Source organism: Emys orbicularis, chromosome 5 (genome assembly GCF_028017835.1).
Source record: "Emys orbicularis isolate rEmyOrb1 chromosome 5, rEmyOrb1.hap1, whole genome shotgun sequence".
Classification (NCBI taxonomy): domain Eukaryota; kingdom Metazoa; phylum Chordata; order Testudines; family Emydidae; genus Emys; species Emys orbicularis.
Window position 1 is genome coordinate 53,722,595 of NC_088687.1, and position 18,696 is coordinate 53,741,290.

General features: G+C 39.1%; 1 protein-coding gene across 1 annotated transcript in view; it reads right to left on the reverse strand.

The window, feature by feature from the left end:
* The window catches only part of MGARP (mitochondria localized glutamic acid rich protein), a 43,039-nt gene that overhangs the window by 11,449 nt on the left and 12,894 nt on the right, over window positions 1–18,696 (reverse strand). The window contains exon 5 of the mRNA XM_065404855.1: window positions 326–484. Within this exon, the coding sequence (XP_065260927.1) occupies window positions 326–484 (159 nt within the window). The remainder of the gene's footprint in view (window positions 1–325; window positions 485–18,696) is intronic.

The window sequence follows — 18,696 nt, forward strand, 5'->3', positions numbered from 1 at the left end:
ACAAAAGTGGAAGTTTTCTTTAGGCAGTAACTTTTCCATCAAATAATTTTGCTACCTATCATGAGACAATTGCAGTATAGTCCCCCCCAAAAGCCCTGTGGGTTTAACATTAGCCAAAGCTTAATAAAAGCTATTTTCAATGTGTGGTGATGATTTAAAAATTTAATTATTGACCTAGAAAAGACATTTTAAAATGTATGGTATATTCGTTAGCATACTTATGGCTCCACTTATTTTTTCTAGACAATAGTGCAGCTAACCCAAAGCAAACAGCCATGACTTTATTTTAGAAATAAAACATTTTAGATTAGACAATACTCTGCACCTTCTGCATCCTGCCCAGACTCATCCGCAACAGCCTCCTGGTTCCTTGAGGATGTGTCAGGCATCTCTTGAGCTGCTGAGGCTGTTCCTTCTTGAATACTGTCTACGTTGTCCTCATGAGCAGAAGCTGCTGCAACATCCAAGCCTTCACCCACAACTTCTGTGAATTAGAGAGATAATTGTCTTTTCTTTTTTCTCCATTTGCCAGTATAAATGAAGCGCCATTTGAGCCCCAATTCAGTAAGCATGATTCTAATTTTAAGCAGGAGCCGTTGAAGTAAATAAGACTATTCAAGTGCTTAAAGTTTAAGCATGTGCGTAAGTGTTTGCAGGACTGGAATTTAAAATACTATCCACTGTTTTTTGTTGAATCCTCCTATCCTTAGGGCAGAGAATTATAAACATTAACTATTTTGCTAATTATTTCTAATATTTTTCTAGCCTGAGGTGTGTACTTTTGAGAAAGTGTCTCCTGGCTGGTCATTTTTATATTTTATTTTAAATTTTTTCTAACCCACATTGCACAATGCTGATACTTAATTTGGGTGTAGAAGGTTCAGTGCAAACTGGGTGGGATAGGATAATCTATTGTTTGGGGATTATATACGATGTGTTTATGGAAAATGAAGATACTGTTGAGCAGTTCTTTATGTAAAACTAGCCCTTTTAACAGCATGCTTGAGTGATTGGTTTGAGATCTGCCATAGCATGAGTGCTATTTAACCTTACTTGATGGGCTGTATTCCTTTGCCTCTTTCAGGCTTGTCCACATGGAGACTTACTGCAAGGCAAGCCAGGGTGTAAACGTACAGCACACCAGCCTGTCAAGCACTAAATCACCATGTGGACCCTGATGCCATGCACTGAAAGTTCTGTCATGCGCTTTGACCTACTGTTTGAAACAGCAGTACATCAGTGCATACTACTGAACTTAATTAAACACCAAGGCCAAGATGTTTAACAAAATACGCTCTAAGGGCAAAAGACCCACCATTAAACTCAGCAGTATAAGCTAACTTGAAACACCTTAATTCACTGTATTGACTGTGACGTTGCACCCCATAATGCTTTATGGAAATACGCTTATGAAAGTAAATATAACTGGAATATGTTTGATACGAGATAGGGCATGTAACACATCTCTGCAAAGGTTATGATCTACTGAATATATTCATCCTCTTTGTATGCATGTATCATTTTTGTACTCAAAGTTATGCATATTGGCTGTGTTCTTGTTTGATTTTAAGTAGCCTTAGTAAGGCATTTGGTCAGCTTCTTTAGAAAGGAACTTTCAAATGGGGCTTCATTAAGTGCCCAATCAAGAAACACTTAACAGACAATGGATCTTGGAAGACTCCAATCCACATAAGAAGTCTACCTGAGGATGTTCCAGGTAGCATGTGAACAATGGCTGCTACCTGTAAGTTCTGAGTCATGCATGGACATGTGACTTGCCCATGTGACTCCAAAACTCCATTTTGTAGCTGGATTCTACACAGGGGGAGGGAGGGGTGTCCACCCACAAGAGAAAGTCTATTTAAATCCCTGGGAGACCCCTCCATTTGGTCTTCAGATGGCTCAAGAGACAGTCTCTCCACCCCCAAAGGGTACCTGAAAGAAACTGGAACAAAGGACAGTAACCATGGGGGTGTGAGTGATTGCTGGACCCAGACTAGAAGGCGGCTAGTCTGTAAAAGAAACTGATTGGAACATCTCTGAGGGTGATAGTTTATGTGTAATCACTTTCTTACTGTATTAGGCATAGACTTGCGTGTTTTATTTTATTTTGTTTGGTAATTAACTTTGTTCTGTCTGTTATTACTTGGAACCACTTAAATCCTACTTTCTGTATTTAATAAAATCACTTTTTACTTATTAACTAACCCAGAGTATAGATTTAATACCTCGGGGGGTGGGGAAACAGCTGTGCATCTCTCTCTATCAGTGTTATAGTGGGCGAACAATTTATGAGTTTATCCTGTATAACCTTTATACAGGGTAAAACAGATTTATTTGGGGTTTAGATCCCATTGGGAGCTGAGCATCTGAGTGTTACAGACAGGAACACTTCTTAAGCTGTTTTCAGTTAAGCCTGCAGCTGTTGGGGGACATGGTTCAGACCTGGGTCTGGGTTTGCAGCAGACAAGTGTGTCTGGCTCAAACCAGGTAGGGTTCTGAAGTTCCAAGCTGGCAGGGAAAATGGACTTAGAGGTAGTCTCAACACATCAGTTGGCAGTCCCAAGGGGGTTTCTGTGATCCAATCCATCACATTGACACCTTAAATGAAAAGGTTCATTATGGAAAATGGGAATGTCAGATTGCTGAAAGCTAAAGTATGTTTAAAGCTCAAGAGCCTTGTGTCTTTTCCCCTCCGTCTCCATCCCCTTCCTTATGGGCTCATCCCCAGAATGACAAAATACATGTAACCATTCCAGATTTCCATGACTTATCTCCCTAGTCTCTTACTAAGACTTTTTCTCCCACATGAAACTGTGCAGTTGGGTGTGACAATTTGAGGCTACTTGATCACATTTGTTTCTTAAGAACATCACATTATAGATAAGACTTTAACAAGTTCAAGCAAGACAATAAACATCACTGGCATCTGCTTTGTAATTGCAAGTACTGCATTCCTATAGGCCACTAGAAAATTCACAGTCTCGTGTTGTAAGGTATTTTTATCCGAGCTATAGCACAGTTCACTTGCTTGAGTATATCTGGATAAACTTTTCCAGTAATCCATTTGTGGTAAGATGGCAAGGAGCTAATGTAATACATTTGATACCATTTCTTTTGACAAACAATTGAAACTCTTCAGATGTGAATTGCATTCCATTGTCACAGTCTGTTAAGGAACTCCCGCACATGAAAACAATAGTCATAACACTTAACCCATCTATGCTGATCTAGTTGAATTCAGACAGAATACTTAGAATCATAGAATCATAGGACTAGAAGGGACGTTGAGAGGTCATCTAGTCTAGTCCCCTGCACTCATGGCAGGACTAAGTTTTATCTAGACCATTCCTGATAGGTGTTTATCTAACCTGCTCTTAAAAATCTCCAATGATGGAGATTCCACAACCTCCCTAGGCAATTTATTTCAGTGCTTAACCACCCTGACAGTTAGGAAGTTTTTCCTAATGTCCAACCTAAACCTCCCTTGCTGCAATTTAAGCCCATTGCTTCTTGTCCTATCCTCAGAGGTTAAGAAGAACAATTCTTCTCCCTCCCCCTCGTAACAACTTTTTATGTACTGAAAACTGTTATCGTGTCCCCTTTCAGTCGTCTCTTTTCCAGACTAAACAAACCCATAGGTCATGTTTTCTAGACCTTTAATCATTTTTGTCTCTCTTCTCTAGACTCTCTCCAGTTGGTCCACATCCTTCCTGAAATGGAGACAATATTCCAGTTGAGGCCTAATCAATGCAGAGTAGAACAGAAGAATTACTTCTTGTGTCTTGCTTACAACACTCCTGCTAATACATCCCAGAATGATGTTAGCTTTTTTTGCAACAGTGTTACACTGTTGACTCATATATAGCTTATGGTCCACTATGACCCCCAGATCCCTTTCTGCAGTACTCCTTCCTAGGCAGTCATTTGCCATTTTGTATGTGTGGAACTGATTGTTCCTTCCTAAGTGGAGTACTTTGCATTTGTCCAGGGGTGGCTCTATGGTTTTTGCCGCCCCAAGCACGGCAGTCAGGTGGCTTTCGGCGGCATGCCTGCGGGAGGTCCGCCGGTGCCGCGCCTTCAGCGTCCCCACCGCCGAATTACCGTGGAAGCCGCGGACCTCCCGCAGGCATGCCGCCGAAGGCAGCCTGACTGCTGCCCTCACAGTGACCGGCAGGCCGCCCCCCACGGCTTGCCGCCCCAGGCACGCGCTTGCTGCGCGGGTGCCTGGAGCCGCCCCTGCATTTGTCCTTATTGAATTTCATCCTATTTACTTCAGACCATTTCTCCAGTTTGTCCAGATCATTTTGAATGACGTTGAATTACTTCAGGTCATTTAGAATGGGCATCTATTGCAATCATAGATGTCCCAAAAACTGTCCAACCTTGGCTATGTGGATTCATTGCCACTGCATAGTGTGCTGTCAAGGCTGATGCCCCACTCTGGCAGTTCGAGTGCAGAAGGTGGAGGCCCACAAGGATTCTAAAAATTAATACTGGCCACTCCAGGCTTGTATTAAACTCCCAAGGTTACAGCTTCTCTCTGACCTTGGATGGGTAGATGCTGCCACCACCCAAATGCAAAACCTCTGGGAACCCAGAAAGGCGCACTTGGGAATTCCTTCCTGTGGGGTACCCTCAAGCCCTTTCACCCACCATCCAGGGAAGAGCTGAGAAAGAAAACAAAGGAAATTAGCCGTTGCCCCCAGCTAATTAAACAACATATGCACAAACCTCTTAGGACACCAAAAATCCAATCCTGTTCTTAAAAAAGGTAAATTTTATTAAAAACAAAAAGAAAGAAAATACACCTGGAATTTAGGCTTTGCTAGATTAAAAAAAAACCCACTTACAAAAATTAACATCGAGAATAACTTTTTTGAGGTTCAGCTTAAAGGTTACAAGCAAAACAAAAGCATTTGGGGTTAGCACAGAGGAGTCCACAAGCCAATAAGAAATAAACAGAAATAAACCGAACTGCGTCTTTCTAGACATTTTCTGATTTATGAGTAGGTTTTAGGTATGATCTGATGATTTCCATACCTGACAAAAAGCTTTTTACAACATAGTCCCAGCCCTGTCTCTGCTCTGTCCCCTCTCTCTGGAGAACAACAGCAAAACAAAGGGAAGTTTTTCCCAATTTTAAAAAGTTCTAGCCCTCCCATTGGCTCTTTTGGTCAGGTGCCCACTCCTTTCCTTTTACCTGTGGGCTTTTTAACCCTTTACAGGTAAAGCAAGTAGAGAACAGCTAATAAGAGGGATTTTATAGCTAACTGGTTGGCTGGGTGTCCATAAAAGGGAGATTCCTCTCCCCCTCCCCCCCATTTATCACAGATGCAAAGGAGCACGTTTAGGCATGTACTGACAATCTCATCGGTGTTTTCACCATTTCCTCTATTTGTGTATCAGTCCCTGGCCACCACACAAAACTCCTGCCCAGGACTTTCATTTTAACAATTCCCAAATGGCTTTCATGTAACTCTCGGAATACATATGACCTGAGATTCATAGAAGTAACCATGCTGGTGCCACAACTTAGGGAACCGTGATATACACTTTACTGTTCTTTTTAAGAAAAGAAAGCTGGGAAGAGTTGTTTGTAGGCATAAGTCCATTCATTCATTATAATGTCATATATTTCAGCTAGCAGTGGATCATTTTTTGTTTCATGTTGCACCATGGCCTTTGTGACTGCCCAGGATTCAGTTTGTTCCATAGAAGTCATATCTGGTTCCACTTCAGTATCCTTGCCTGCTATTGCCAATGGTAGCCGTGACAAGCAATCTGCATTAGTTCTTTGAACTCAGTATTGTAACAGTGAGTGCCCAATGTATCGCCGAGCTCTGTAACTCTGCTGCAGCCATTGCCAGTACTCCTTTCTTTGGGTTAAAAATTTAAAGCAGCAGTTACGCTCTGTCTGTACCCAGAGTAAAATGTTTCCCATACAGATATTGGTAAAATTTTGTAACTCCCCAGACAAAACTCAGAGCTTCTCTGTCAAGTTCAGTATAGTTACATTTGACAGAGGTTAGAGATCTAGAAGCAAAGACAATAGGCCTTTCTGTACAACCTTCCATCACATGAAACTATTGCTCTTATTCCATGTTGGGAACTGTACCAAGCTAACGTTTTATGCAAAGATGCGTTGTGGTATGTAAAACCCTTTCAGATGCTAATAGCTTATTGGCTTCATCAAAAGCCTTGGTTCAGCGTAGACCAATGCCATTTCTGTCCATTGTGTAACAGTTCATTCAGAGAATGTAATGCTGTAGTAATAGGTAATCATTCACAGGAAGGAACGTAATCATGACATGTTTTGTAGTTGTAGTGCCCGGATGAGTGCCTTCAGCTTTATCTTGCAATTCATGCAAACCATCTTTGTCAATGGTACAGCCACAATATGTAACAATCTTTGAAAAATTCACATTTTTCCTTATTTGCTTTAAGGCCACACTCAGCCTTGCAAGTGGAGATTCTCAAGGTGTTCATCACTAGCTTCTGTGACCAATATATCATCCAAATTAACACCGAGTGCCAGGAATACCCTGTAGTACCTGGTCCCTGGGTCACTGCCAAATAGTGGGTTTGGATGCAAGCCACATGCTAGCCTGTTATATTGAAATAAGTCCTTTCGTATGTTAATCACGAGGTTGTACTTACCACTGTGTTCAATCTCCATTTGTAGATAGCGTTGGGCTAGGTTGATATTGGAGAAATGCTTTCCACCAGCTAATGAGGCAAATATAGCTTCTATTTGCAATAAAGGATATTGATATTCATGCAACACTGGGTTAGTGGTAACCTTGAAATCACTACCAGTAGGGACAGCCACATTCTTTTTCATTACTGGTACTATAGTGATGTTCTATTCTCTCCAGTCAACCTTGGAAATAGTTCCAGAGTCTTGTAAATGCTGATGCTCTGTCTCTACTTTTGGCTATATAGCAAAAGTACTGGACAAGCTTGGTGAGATTTAGGAATTGCTCCTTCTTCAAGCACAATTTTTGCTTTCATACGTTTTAGGGTTCTGATACCACCCTGAAAGACATCAGCTGCCTTGTCCAAAAGTTCATCTAAATTTTTGTTTTGGGCTGGAGTTTATAAAGTTAGGTTTGGTTTTGTTAAGCCTGCAGACAATGCAGGTGTTTCTAGACCAGCTGAATCTCTCTCAGCCATTCTCCATCAATACAGCAGCCCTTCACTTCACAACATAAAGGTTTAGCACATACTTTTTATAGTAAAAGGTTACTTTTACTGTAATAACACCCAGGGAAGCAAGGATTTCCCCTGTATATGTTTTTAGTATCAGTGAGATTTTCTGCAACTTTACCTCTCAGTAGCCTGTGATAATCCTACAGGAACTGCAGATCCTGTGTTAAGGTTTAAAATGGAGCTGATTCGTTCCACTTGTAATGAAATCCAAATGACACTTCATTTGTCTTAACAGTTGTAGAGATGCTATAACATTCTCTGTGGACTCTATATCAGTGGTTCTCTAACTTTTGTACTGGTGACCTCTTTCACACAGCAAGCCTCTGAGTGTGACCCCCCCTTATAAATTAAAAATACTTTTTTTATATACTTACCACCATTATAAATGCTGGAGGCAAAGCCTGGTTTGGGGTGGAAGCTGACAGCTCGCGACCCCTCATGTAATAACCTTGTGACCCCCCTGAGAGGTCCCGACCCCCAGTTTGAGAACCCCTGCTCTATATTGTCATCTGCCAGCTGATGACTTTGAAATCCTCTGATATTGCCCTTGTGGGGAGGTGATTATGCTTTTCCCCCAACCTGCACATTTTCTGCCTGCATGCCAATTTCTTCCAGTTTCTACAGCTTGTGTCCTTAAACTAACAATCATTTGCATTGTGAGACTGTTTCCCACAGTGAAAGAATACAGGCTTTGAGCATTTTCTGTGTTGTGCTTTCTATGACCCTCAGTTTATTTGTTGCCCATATCACATGATGCTGTTACAGCTCCATGACATCTTTGATAGCTGTCTTCAGCAATTTCTAGCATGTTTTAGAGTCAAATTAGCCTTGGTCAACTAGTGTTTTTGGATTTCTTCATTTTGAACATCACATACAGTACTAACAGCTCCCTTAATTCATTATTTACAGTCTTTCCAAACTGACAGTGCTTTGTTAGTTTCCTTAATCCAGCCTCAGATTCAGAAATTGTTTTATTTTCTTCTTGAATCAGTTTATAAAAGCAGAAACACTCTGCAATCACCAGTGGCTTTGGGGTTGGGTGATTTGATGGAGTTTCCACAATCTCAGCAAATGTTTTGTCCTTGAGTTTAACAGGACCTGTTAGCTTACACAGCAGATTGTAAAATTTTAGCCCTCCATTACACTCCATAGAATTGCCACCTGTTTTCCCATCAGGTATTTCATTAGCTATCAGTATAGTTGGGCCAGTCCTCCACTGAGCTATCAAAGAAATCTGTTTCCCCCAAACAGCCAGATATTTCAATTTTTCTCAGAGTGAGCAATTAACTCATAGTCCCAGCAGCTGCAGTTTCCATCTCAGTTTCATTACTTATTAGGCCCCTGTAGTCACACTTTGTTTCACTGTATTCCTGGACTAGGAGCTTGTCCTCATCCCCAATTGACTTGTGTGCTTTAAAGAACAGAATGTAATCTGAAGGAACCACAGGGCTCAGTGGGGTCCAAGTATCTGTTTACTAACGACAAACAAGGCCTACCTACTTCTACACGCGGCTGCTCAGTCTGGCAGGGTTCCAGTGGCTTTTAAAACACACAGGTTAGAGTGCTCAAACTTTTTTAAGGGATATCTACTCTGTTCCTCTACAGTATTTCACAATTTAACTAAACTCCTAAACTAAGCTAGGTCTCAGAGTAGCAGCCGTGTTAGTCTGTATCCGCAAAAAGAACAGGAGTACTTGTGGCACCTTAGAGACTAACAAATTTAACTCTAATAAATTTGTTAGTCTCTAAGGTGCCACAAGTACTCCTGTTCTTTAAACTAAGCTAGTTGCTTACATATCACACTGCTGACATCTAATGAAGATATTTTCTATACCTTTTAAAGGCAATTATAGGCACTGTTGACTAAGACAGACACAATTTTTTTGTTGTAGTATTGTCCATGCTGACTAATTTCTGTCCTGTTCTTGGTATAAAAGGACAACTATTTTGGGAAGAAATATGTCCTTCCAAGCTAATTTTATAAACCTATGATTGCAAACACAAAACGTGACTGAGCAAGTGCCATCAGTGCCCTGGGACTGCTGTCAAAGCAGAGGATATCAAACTATTTCTGTTATAAAAACAAAATTCTGTATGTAGTTATGTGGTGGAGAGGAAATTGCTTATGAGAACAAAAGGAAATGGCAGATTATGACTGAATGCTTAGGAGAAGGGAATTGCGATGCTCCCAATAGCTTATTTCCAATGGACTGAACATGGTATGAATCTAAAGCCTGCTTCCACCCTGAGAGGTGGGTTTATAAAAATGCCCCTTCTTACTCAATTGAAGATCTACTCCCTGGATATATTAAGAATCACATCTGCTGAATTTAAAGACATTTTTACTCCTAGAAGCATTGAGCACCAGCACAGTTAAAACTGTGACAGAACAGGCTGCTCTACTCTTATGTAGCACCAATAGAATTAATGTTTCAATCAGCCATAACTGCAGTCCTATTGAAAACAATGGGACTCAGGCCACGATCTCAACAGAATAGCGGTAGAGGTGTAAATTAGAGGGCCTAATTTGACCTGCAGAACCTTTATTACTGGTGATGACATGTGAGAAAGAAAGAACCCAGACTACCTTTTAGAGTCAAGGTTGAGTTTCGAGGGCTAGCAGTTTGGAAATAGATTTACTCAATTTATTAGTACAATATGAGATATGGAAATTATTGTCAGCTCTCATATATCAACAACATCCTTACAGCCATGCTTCAGGTTACAGACATACTTTAAACTGGCAAAGATTTCATTCCTGAGTAACCTGTGTCATTTTACCGATGGGAACATGAGGCAGAGAGGCAAATTGACTTGCTTAAGGTCACACAAGAACAGGATTGTGAAAAATCCTCTCTCTCAGGTTTTTCCCACTTTTCCCTTCATTTTTTTAACTTGTCCCTCTGAAGTATTTACGTGAATTGTAATATTCTTGAAAGTTTTTTTTACATTAGAAACAGGCTGGAATTTCTATCCAAGAATGAAAACTTTATTCTACAGGGTTAAAAATAGGAAGTGGTGAGGACAGCAAGGGACTTTTACCTACTTCAAAACAGTGAGTTATAGAATTGTCTATTAAGTAACAGGGAAGGGGGATGGATACAGCGAAGGCCACGGCAAGCATGTGGAACAAACTCTCAATGATGTTGTTGGAAGTGGGTGGATTTGGGAACTGTTAGAGACTTGGTTTAGTTAATTAATAACTTTCCTGAGTGTCCACATCTAGACGAGCCCTGAGAGACCACAAAGAATAGGAGTGCTCAAGGTCAACTGTGCTGTTTAATGAAGCTTTATACATTAAGCAGAAGAGTAGAACATTGGTGAGTTCAACAATTCTGTAAGTGAGCTGTTTTCAACAGCTATGTTGTAATTAAAAGGTATCCATGATGCTAATTTAAGACACTGTTTTAAGCCTTGCAGCAACTATTCAACAACAGCCGCAGCTGTATTTAGGGGAGGCTCTGTACCTGTTCAAATACCCCGATTCAAAAAAAAATTTTGATTATGCTATAAGAAAAACTAAAAAGGCAAATACTTGAAGGTTTGAACTTTCTTTTATAAACAACAACATTACCTTAATTTAAAAAGAAAAAAAAGGTGATACTTTGTCTTATGGAATTAATAATGAATTCCTTTCCTTCTTAGCATTTAAAATGGAAGATGGTAGCAGGGGAGGTTGTGTCACAATTAGTTGCATCAAAATGATGGAAAATTATAGAAGTAAAAATAGGACTATTGAATTCAGAATTGTCATATTGTAAAAAGTACTCAGCATTTAACAGTTCTGCCAGCTCAGTAACAGTTCAGCATGTTTATAGCACATTGGGATTGGTTTGGTTGAAACTTGGTAATAGTTTAGGTGCTGAAAAAAGCAAACAAGTTGGTAAAAGTATTGCTTTCTAGGGCCAGATACAAAAGAGCAGGAGGCCTAACTATCTAACTTAACTCGATTATTGTGTTCTTGTATCTTACTTACAGGAGTGTGAGCTTTTCAATTTGGCCTGTTGTAATGTTTGAGGAATAAATATATTCACAAAATGAATATTATGTATTTTCTTCTCCCACCCCCCCTTAAAACTTGTGGTTTATTCACACATTTTCCCCCTCTGAGAGAAGAGAGGGAGATTTTTTTGCAGATTGGGGGAAGTCACAAACAGCCAGAAGTAGAAGACTGCAAATAATTCAGAAATAGAACTCATATACTTCAGTTATGCCGACCTGTACCTGAATCACAAGTTCTTCCTGCTACTACTTGTAAATTCTTCCTAAATTTTCTTCGTGCTTAATAGGGGAAGCAAGGTTTAACTGTTAAACTCAAAAAGTGATGTTAAGCTAGAAATAAACCAGGGACACAGAGTGGGAAAGGAATCTTTTCAAAAGTAAGAATTTACACTGCTTAGGTATATAAAGCAATATTTAAAAAGCAAAGGAAACTCTATGAAAGAGACTGACTACTTCATTCAGAACCACATCTTCCATTTAATCAGTTAATTTTTCAGCCAAGAGAAGTCTGCTCTTTCTAATGCAAAATGTCATGTTCAAATAGTTCTTCAAAGAGTCTTTGCAGAACTTATGAAGCTAAAATAATACAAGTTGGCCAGCATAATACAACTGGAATCTGCCTGGAGCTATGCATGTGAACAAGAGCAGGAGTGCAATGCAATGTCTTTCATGATTTAATCTACCTGCAGTGTATCCAGTGCATGCTGCATAGAGCAATGCAAAAGAAAAATATTCTCTCATAATAAACACTCATGAAAAGAACAGAAGAAAATATTTTGTTAACAATTGTTGAACTTTGTAGCTAAAAACATCACATTCTAGTGCAACATAGAAAACAATCTATCAGTCTAATCTCAGGCCTGAAATATGAGTTTGCTGAATATATTAAAGGGGCAAAGCCTCAGAGTAGTCTCTATTTATGAATGAAAGCTTCATATAAATTTAGTATAAATAAAATTTACTGCACAGCTCATTAAAAAAGGGAAAGTTTTCCCACCCTATCCCTTAAAAAAAAAAATATTAAGAAAACTTTAGTGCACCCTTTGAATTGTAAAGGCCTGCAAATATTATGGTAATCAACTTTTTTGGAATACACTTTTGTTCTTTTTTTAAAAGGTAAAGCCATGTCTACACTATGGGTGCTACAGCAAGATAGTCACGCTGCTTTAACCCCATAGTGTAGATGCAGACTCCAGCGACAGAAGGGGTTTTTCCCATCTCTGTAGGAACTCCACTTCCCCGTGTGATGATAACTAGGTTGACGAAAGCATTCTTCTGGTGACCTAGCTGCATCTACACTGGAGTAATTATTTTCAGAGTATCCTACTATTCTTGCCAAAAATATGCCAGATGTAGTTTAGGTAGAGGGATCCCAAAAAAAAATCCTAGCTCCAAACACCTCCCAATGCTGGATACAGTTGAAACTTGGAGTCTCCTCCTTTTGGCACCACACTAATTTCATAACTCATCCTGAACATAATGCTCAATTAATGTCCAAGGGGTTCTGAGGAAGTGAAACCAGAATGGAGAAGACTTGGGATTCCTAACCGTTTGTGCCCCTATGTTATAGGTTTTACCCTCACTCTGGACTTTAGAGTACAGATATGGGGACCTGCATGTGAACCCCTAAACTGAATTACCAGCTTAGATCTGGTTTTGCTGCCACCACTCCCAAGTACTAACTCCCTTCCCTGGGTAGACTTGAGAGACTTTTTTACCAATTTTCTGGTGAACACCGATCCAAACCCTTGGATCTTAACACAAGGAGAATTTAACCATTCCCCCTCCTTTCCCCCACCAATTCCTGGTGAGTCCAGATCCAATTCCCTTGGATCCTAACACAAGGAAAAATTAATTAGGTTCTTAAAAATAAGACTTTTAATTAAAGAAAAGAAAGGTAAAAGAAAACTCTCTGGGCGATAGCATACAAGCTGATTTTCAGACAACAGATTTAACACACAGATGATGTTCCCCTGGGCAAAAACTTAGTTAGGTAATTAAAAAATTACCCAATTTGATTATTCCCTAATGCCCAAGATAAGTTACAAAGAAAATAAACATAAACCTATTTATTCCCTTCACTAATACTCACTACTTGATAAGAGGCTGATTTTTGGAGCTTTCCCACTCCGGTTAAAACTGAAAACTGACTTAGACAAAGGGAGCTTCCCTCCTTCCTTTTGAAACATTTTGTTCCCCCATTGGTTTCTTTGGTCAGGTGTCAGCTAGGCTAGGTGAACTTCTTAACCCTTTACAGGTAAAAGAGGCATTAACCCTTAACTATTTGTTTATGAGACCCTATAACTGAGAAGGCCAGCCTTTTCTTTTATAATTCATCCATAAACCCTCCGAACAGAAACTTGAGAAAAGGCTCCACCCCAGAGACAAATATCTCTGGATCGTAACTCCAACAGTTTAGAAGTACATTTAAAAATAACAAGCAAGTATTTCTAAAAGTTTGCATTTCTAAATCCCTGTGTAACAATGAAATTGGTTTTCCAAGCAAACATCCTGCATGTTATTCGTCCCTAAGGTAGGTCATTAGCTCCTACACACATACACAGCCCTCATTAATTCACATGAATGACTAGAAGACCCATGGCAAACTGGTGAATTTTGTGAGTTAGCAAGTGAGCAATTAAAAACCCAAGGATACAGCATTGTAAGAGATACTTTATTAATTTGACAAGTGTAGTTTAATGTTATTGGTGAAAATTCATATTATGATCACAAATTTAGTAAAAGTAGGAAGTGTTTTCATTGTTAGGAATTCAGGTTTTTAGGTTTGTTATGTTTTATAGAAATATGAGCGCCAACTCACATCTTAGCTATTCTTGTTTTAATAAAATGTTTTCCACAGTGGTCTATTCTGATCAATTACTGACAACTTAATATCTAAAAATATTAACTAAAATTCACGTTGCACTAACAATCAAGTTAATGTTGCATAGTTTACATATGAAAGTGGTCAGTAAGAAATAATAGGATTTATGAAATCTTTCAAAAGTTTTTATACCATATTTCCCCTACCACCAAGACACATTTATTTTCTATAGTATCAGTCAGACTCAAGATATACAAATGAATCCACTGAATTATACTAATGTGGTGACTGTTTCCAAAGGAGCAACCAATGTGCACTTGTTACAGTAGCTCCCATGCAGTTTTGAAAAATAACATTTACTGCAAGGAGAAATGTTGGCCCCAAGTATGTTCCCCCAATTATTTAGAAGAAATATGGGATTTTAACTTGCATTTGAACAGCCACTAGAAATTAGCAGAAAAGAACTGGTTTTAACATTGTCCAAAGAGTAGCATCACTAATATTCCCCAAACACTACCTTAGGGACTAATAACTTGCAGTGCAATATAGTCCCTAGATGTAGCCCATGTACTGTTCAGTGTAAGGTAGACATTAGCAGAGTTTAGGTTCATCCAGGATAAAACTGTTTTCTATTCTTTAAAATAGGACAGTTATCCCAGGCTCAGTCTTGGAAGGAGGGTCTACATCTTTTATAATTTCGTTAACCTAGATAACGTAACTGCAGATGATCATTTTATCATTAATTATAAGCCATTTGTCTCAGTATGATTCATGGCCATGAGTTTCACATGTTAAATCATTTTGTAAAGCTATTTCATGTACATTAAATTATTGTCTTTTAATTTCACTGCCTGTCCCCTTGTTATAAGAAAAGATAAATAGAAGCACCCAAACAACCATCTCTATACAAGTCATGATTTTATACCACTATCATGGTACTGCCTATTGTCTTTTCTTTAAACCTGAAAGTTTTGCCTTTTTAATCTTTCCTCACATATGGTTTTCCCCATACATCTAATATTTTTATTGCTTCTCTCTGACCCTTCTCACTTTCGATTATATCATCCTTTTCTGAATCTGTTCAGTTCTGGGCCACCATTCACCCAACTTATAACTTCAGATTCTAACAAGCTCTCTGTTTAAAAAAGCTTTCCCTAGAGTCCTCCCCCAAGGATTTGGAACTTGGTTATACTACAAGCACTATTACTCAGTGGCTCAACTACAAGGGAAAGGGAGAGAAAATAAATAGGTAAGCAGTGGTCAGTGTATTGCAGTAACACGGATGAAGTATGAAGGTGGCAAGAGACGAGAGGGGGCACCTGAAAAAGAAATAGCTTAAAAACAGAAAAGTGCCCTGAAGAGGTGAATATTTGGTCGTCTTTTTCTTTATTATTTGTGTTACAGTAACACCTAGAGGCCTCAACTGAGATCTTGGTGCGACTGTACAAATAGTAAATGCCAGCCCCTGTCCTGAAGAGCTCATAATCTGCCTAGACAAGACCTTTGGTGGGAGGAAAGAGAGAGGCACAGAGAGGGGAAGTAACTCGCCCAAGGTCAGACAGCAGGAATTGACCCTAGGTCTCCTGAGTCCCAGTCCAGAGCCCTTTCTGCCTCTCACCATAACATCCAATGTGGAAGAGATCCCAAAGGGCAGGCAAGTGGGTTTTCCCCCAGGTAACACTCACCTGATTAGGAAGACACATCATCATTCTATTGAGTAGACTGAGGTGGTTTTTTTAATTGCTATAAAAGCCATCAATAGTTTCATCAACTAGCATTCTTCAAGCAGTTCTCAAATGCCAGTTTATCCTTCTCCCATTATTAGGGTCGACATTAAAACAAAGGTGGACATGCACACGGGGTTGACATCACACCAGACAAAAGGATAACATTGTACTCAGATAGGTTTTTTGGGCCATTGTGTAAAGAGATTTTGCTGAACCTTATTACAAAAAGCAGTGACCCTCCTGCCTAGTGCAGTCTAGCTCCGTTGCTTTGAATGGAATCAGTGCAGAAACATTTAACATGGAAAACACTGGCACATTCACACACTAATCCTCTCCAAACCCATTTTACACACCCTCGCTAAACCTCTTCATGCCAGGACAGTACTTGAAACACCAAACTGACAAGAGAGTCTGTACACAAAGGTTTGCAAGATTGAAAATTAAATCACTTTCTCTGTCTAATTCAGTGGCTCTCAACTTTTCCAGACTACTGTACCCCTTTCAGGAGTCTGATTTGTCTTGCCTAACCCCAAGTTTCACCTCACATAAAAACTACTTGCTTACAAAATCAGACAAACATACAAAAGTGTCACAGCACACTGTTACTGACAAATTGCTTACTCCCTCTTTTTTACCATATATAAATCAATTGGAATATAAATATTGTACTTACATTTCAGTGTACAGTATATAGAGCAGTATAAACAAGCCATTGTATGCCATTTTAGTTTTTACTGCCTTCCCTAGTGCTTTTTATATAGCCTGTTGTAAAACTAGGCAAATATCTAGATGAGTTGATGTACCCCCGGAATATCTCTGTGTACCCCATGGGGTACACGTGCCTCTGGTTGAGAACCACTGGCCTAATTTACTGCTTTTGAACTCATAAATTTTGCAAAAAGCCTGTTCCAGGGGAAATGGTTTTGCTGCTGCAGTCATTAGCTCTACAATTCCTCAATAGCACAAAGCACATAGACAGCAAGAAAGAAGTGTATAAACAAGATGTGTTGCGCAATATTTTCAGTAAGTTATAATTAAACTGTACTCAAATTGGAAGGAAACATAAGAGGGATGTACCTACTTCATTTATACTTTCATAAATATTTTGCGTGCTGTACAAATAATTATAATAAGCAATTCTTAGAATTTTTCCTCCTATTTTCAGTCAATGAAAGTAAGAAGGAGTATAGTATAACTACCTATAAGCCTCCCCCAACCCAGTTCAAGCACTTTGAAACATGCCAAAGCCTACAACCCATACGATATTTAAAACTCTTAGGGTAGTCACCTTTCAAGAAGAACATAAGACTGCTCAATCTTAACAGGTAAATTCAGATTAAAACATTTAGCTTTTGTAGTTTACCTTTGCCATTTTTGCCAATTTTTAGAAGTATGCTCTCAAGCATTTCCTACCCCATAGCCCATAGTTAATCTTGTCCTCCCACTTGATCCCAGATTGAGAGCTGTCCTAACAATACTTAGTTACAGATATCACAATCATTTCTATGGTAACAAATTGAGAAGCCTGAAACACAGGATTACAATTCCGTGCAAGATCAGGAAGTCAGGTTAAGAGCTCTTATGTAGGTCTGCAACAGCAGCCAAGAACAAAGTATAAGAAAAAACACTTTTTATTCATCAACTTTTTGCAGTTTTGTTTCACAGTGAAAGTACTCAAGTGTATATTTTTAGTTAACTACTTATCCTAAAGCCCAGCACACTGTTTATGCGGTTTTCAGTTTATGTTTATTTTCAATCTATTTAAGAATCAGGATTTTGATTAAAAAAATAAAGTTTAGAGATCCACTGATGAAGAGTGCTAGATAATTTTTCTTTATACCATCACATTAAATATATGGAAGAGCTTTTTACTATCTGTCAATAAAAGTGGTGCTAAACGGGTATGCCTACAAGCAGCTGTGCCGACATTAATTATCTGACTCTGAATCTACAGATAAATAATGGGAAGGAAGTAGGTATGTCGAAGCCTAAAATACATAGTAACTAATGTCTGTTCTGAGTTAACAAAACATGTTTCTGCTCCTGTGCTATTAATACCAGAGTGGAAGTAAATATTTATTGCATAAAAGCAGTCCAAATGCTCTCATAAATAATGAGACTCTTAGTACAAATGGTGTCCTATCAGTTCATGCATTGTTTAATATCTATACCCCAGGACTAATGGACCTTATTTAATGGCCTCTGAACACCTAATGCATGAACTGTAATATAGACTGATACTAACAAGTTTCACACAACAATATGGCACTTTGATCGCTCACCTTCTATGATCAGCCATTACTATGCAGAAAACTGGAGTTCAGAGTAACCTTCAGTCTCAGAAGAGTAACAAGGAGGCAGCGATCGTGGCATCTTTAAAACGTTAGGCCCAGACCCCAAAAGATTCCTCTTGACTTCAGTGGAACTAAGGCCCCCATCCTGCTCTCATTGATTTAAATGAAACAGAATCAGCTCTTCATTGTGACCAGAACTGTTTGCAGGGCTGGGCCAGAGAAAGCAACACTTGGCAATGTGAAATTAGAAGCAATATATTTCACAGAGTTATCTTGTTAAATATACAGACTGGCTGTCCAATCTCCATGTATCACAGGTACCAGTGAAAGGTTACGTTGGAGGTGTGGAAAGAATTCTGACTAGTAACTAGCTTTGATTTATTTGGTAAAATAGTAATTATCCTAATCAGTTGAATCTAGCCCCTTAAATATCCCTTTTTACACCCTGGAATAAAAGATGGATGTTCACCAGCTGGATTCTTTATATTTCCAATTATATGGCCGAAGAACTTGATTTATCCCATGGTAAGTAGTGAAAGTTTGTTTGTATTTAACCTCCTAGAAAAAATACTTGCAACACTATGCAGGAGGCATGTCGAGCTACCAAACACAAGCTTTGAAAAGGGTACTTCTTACA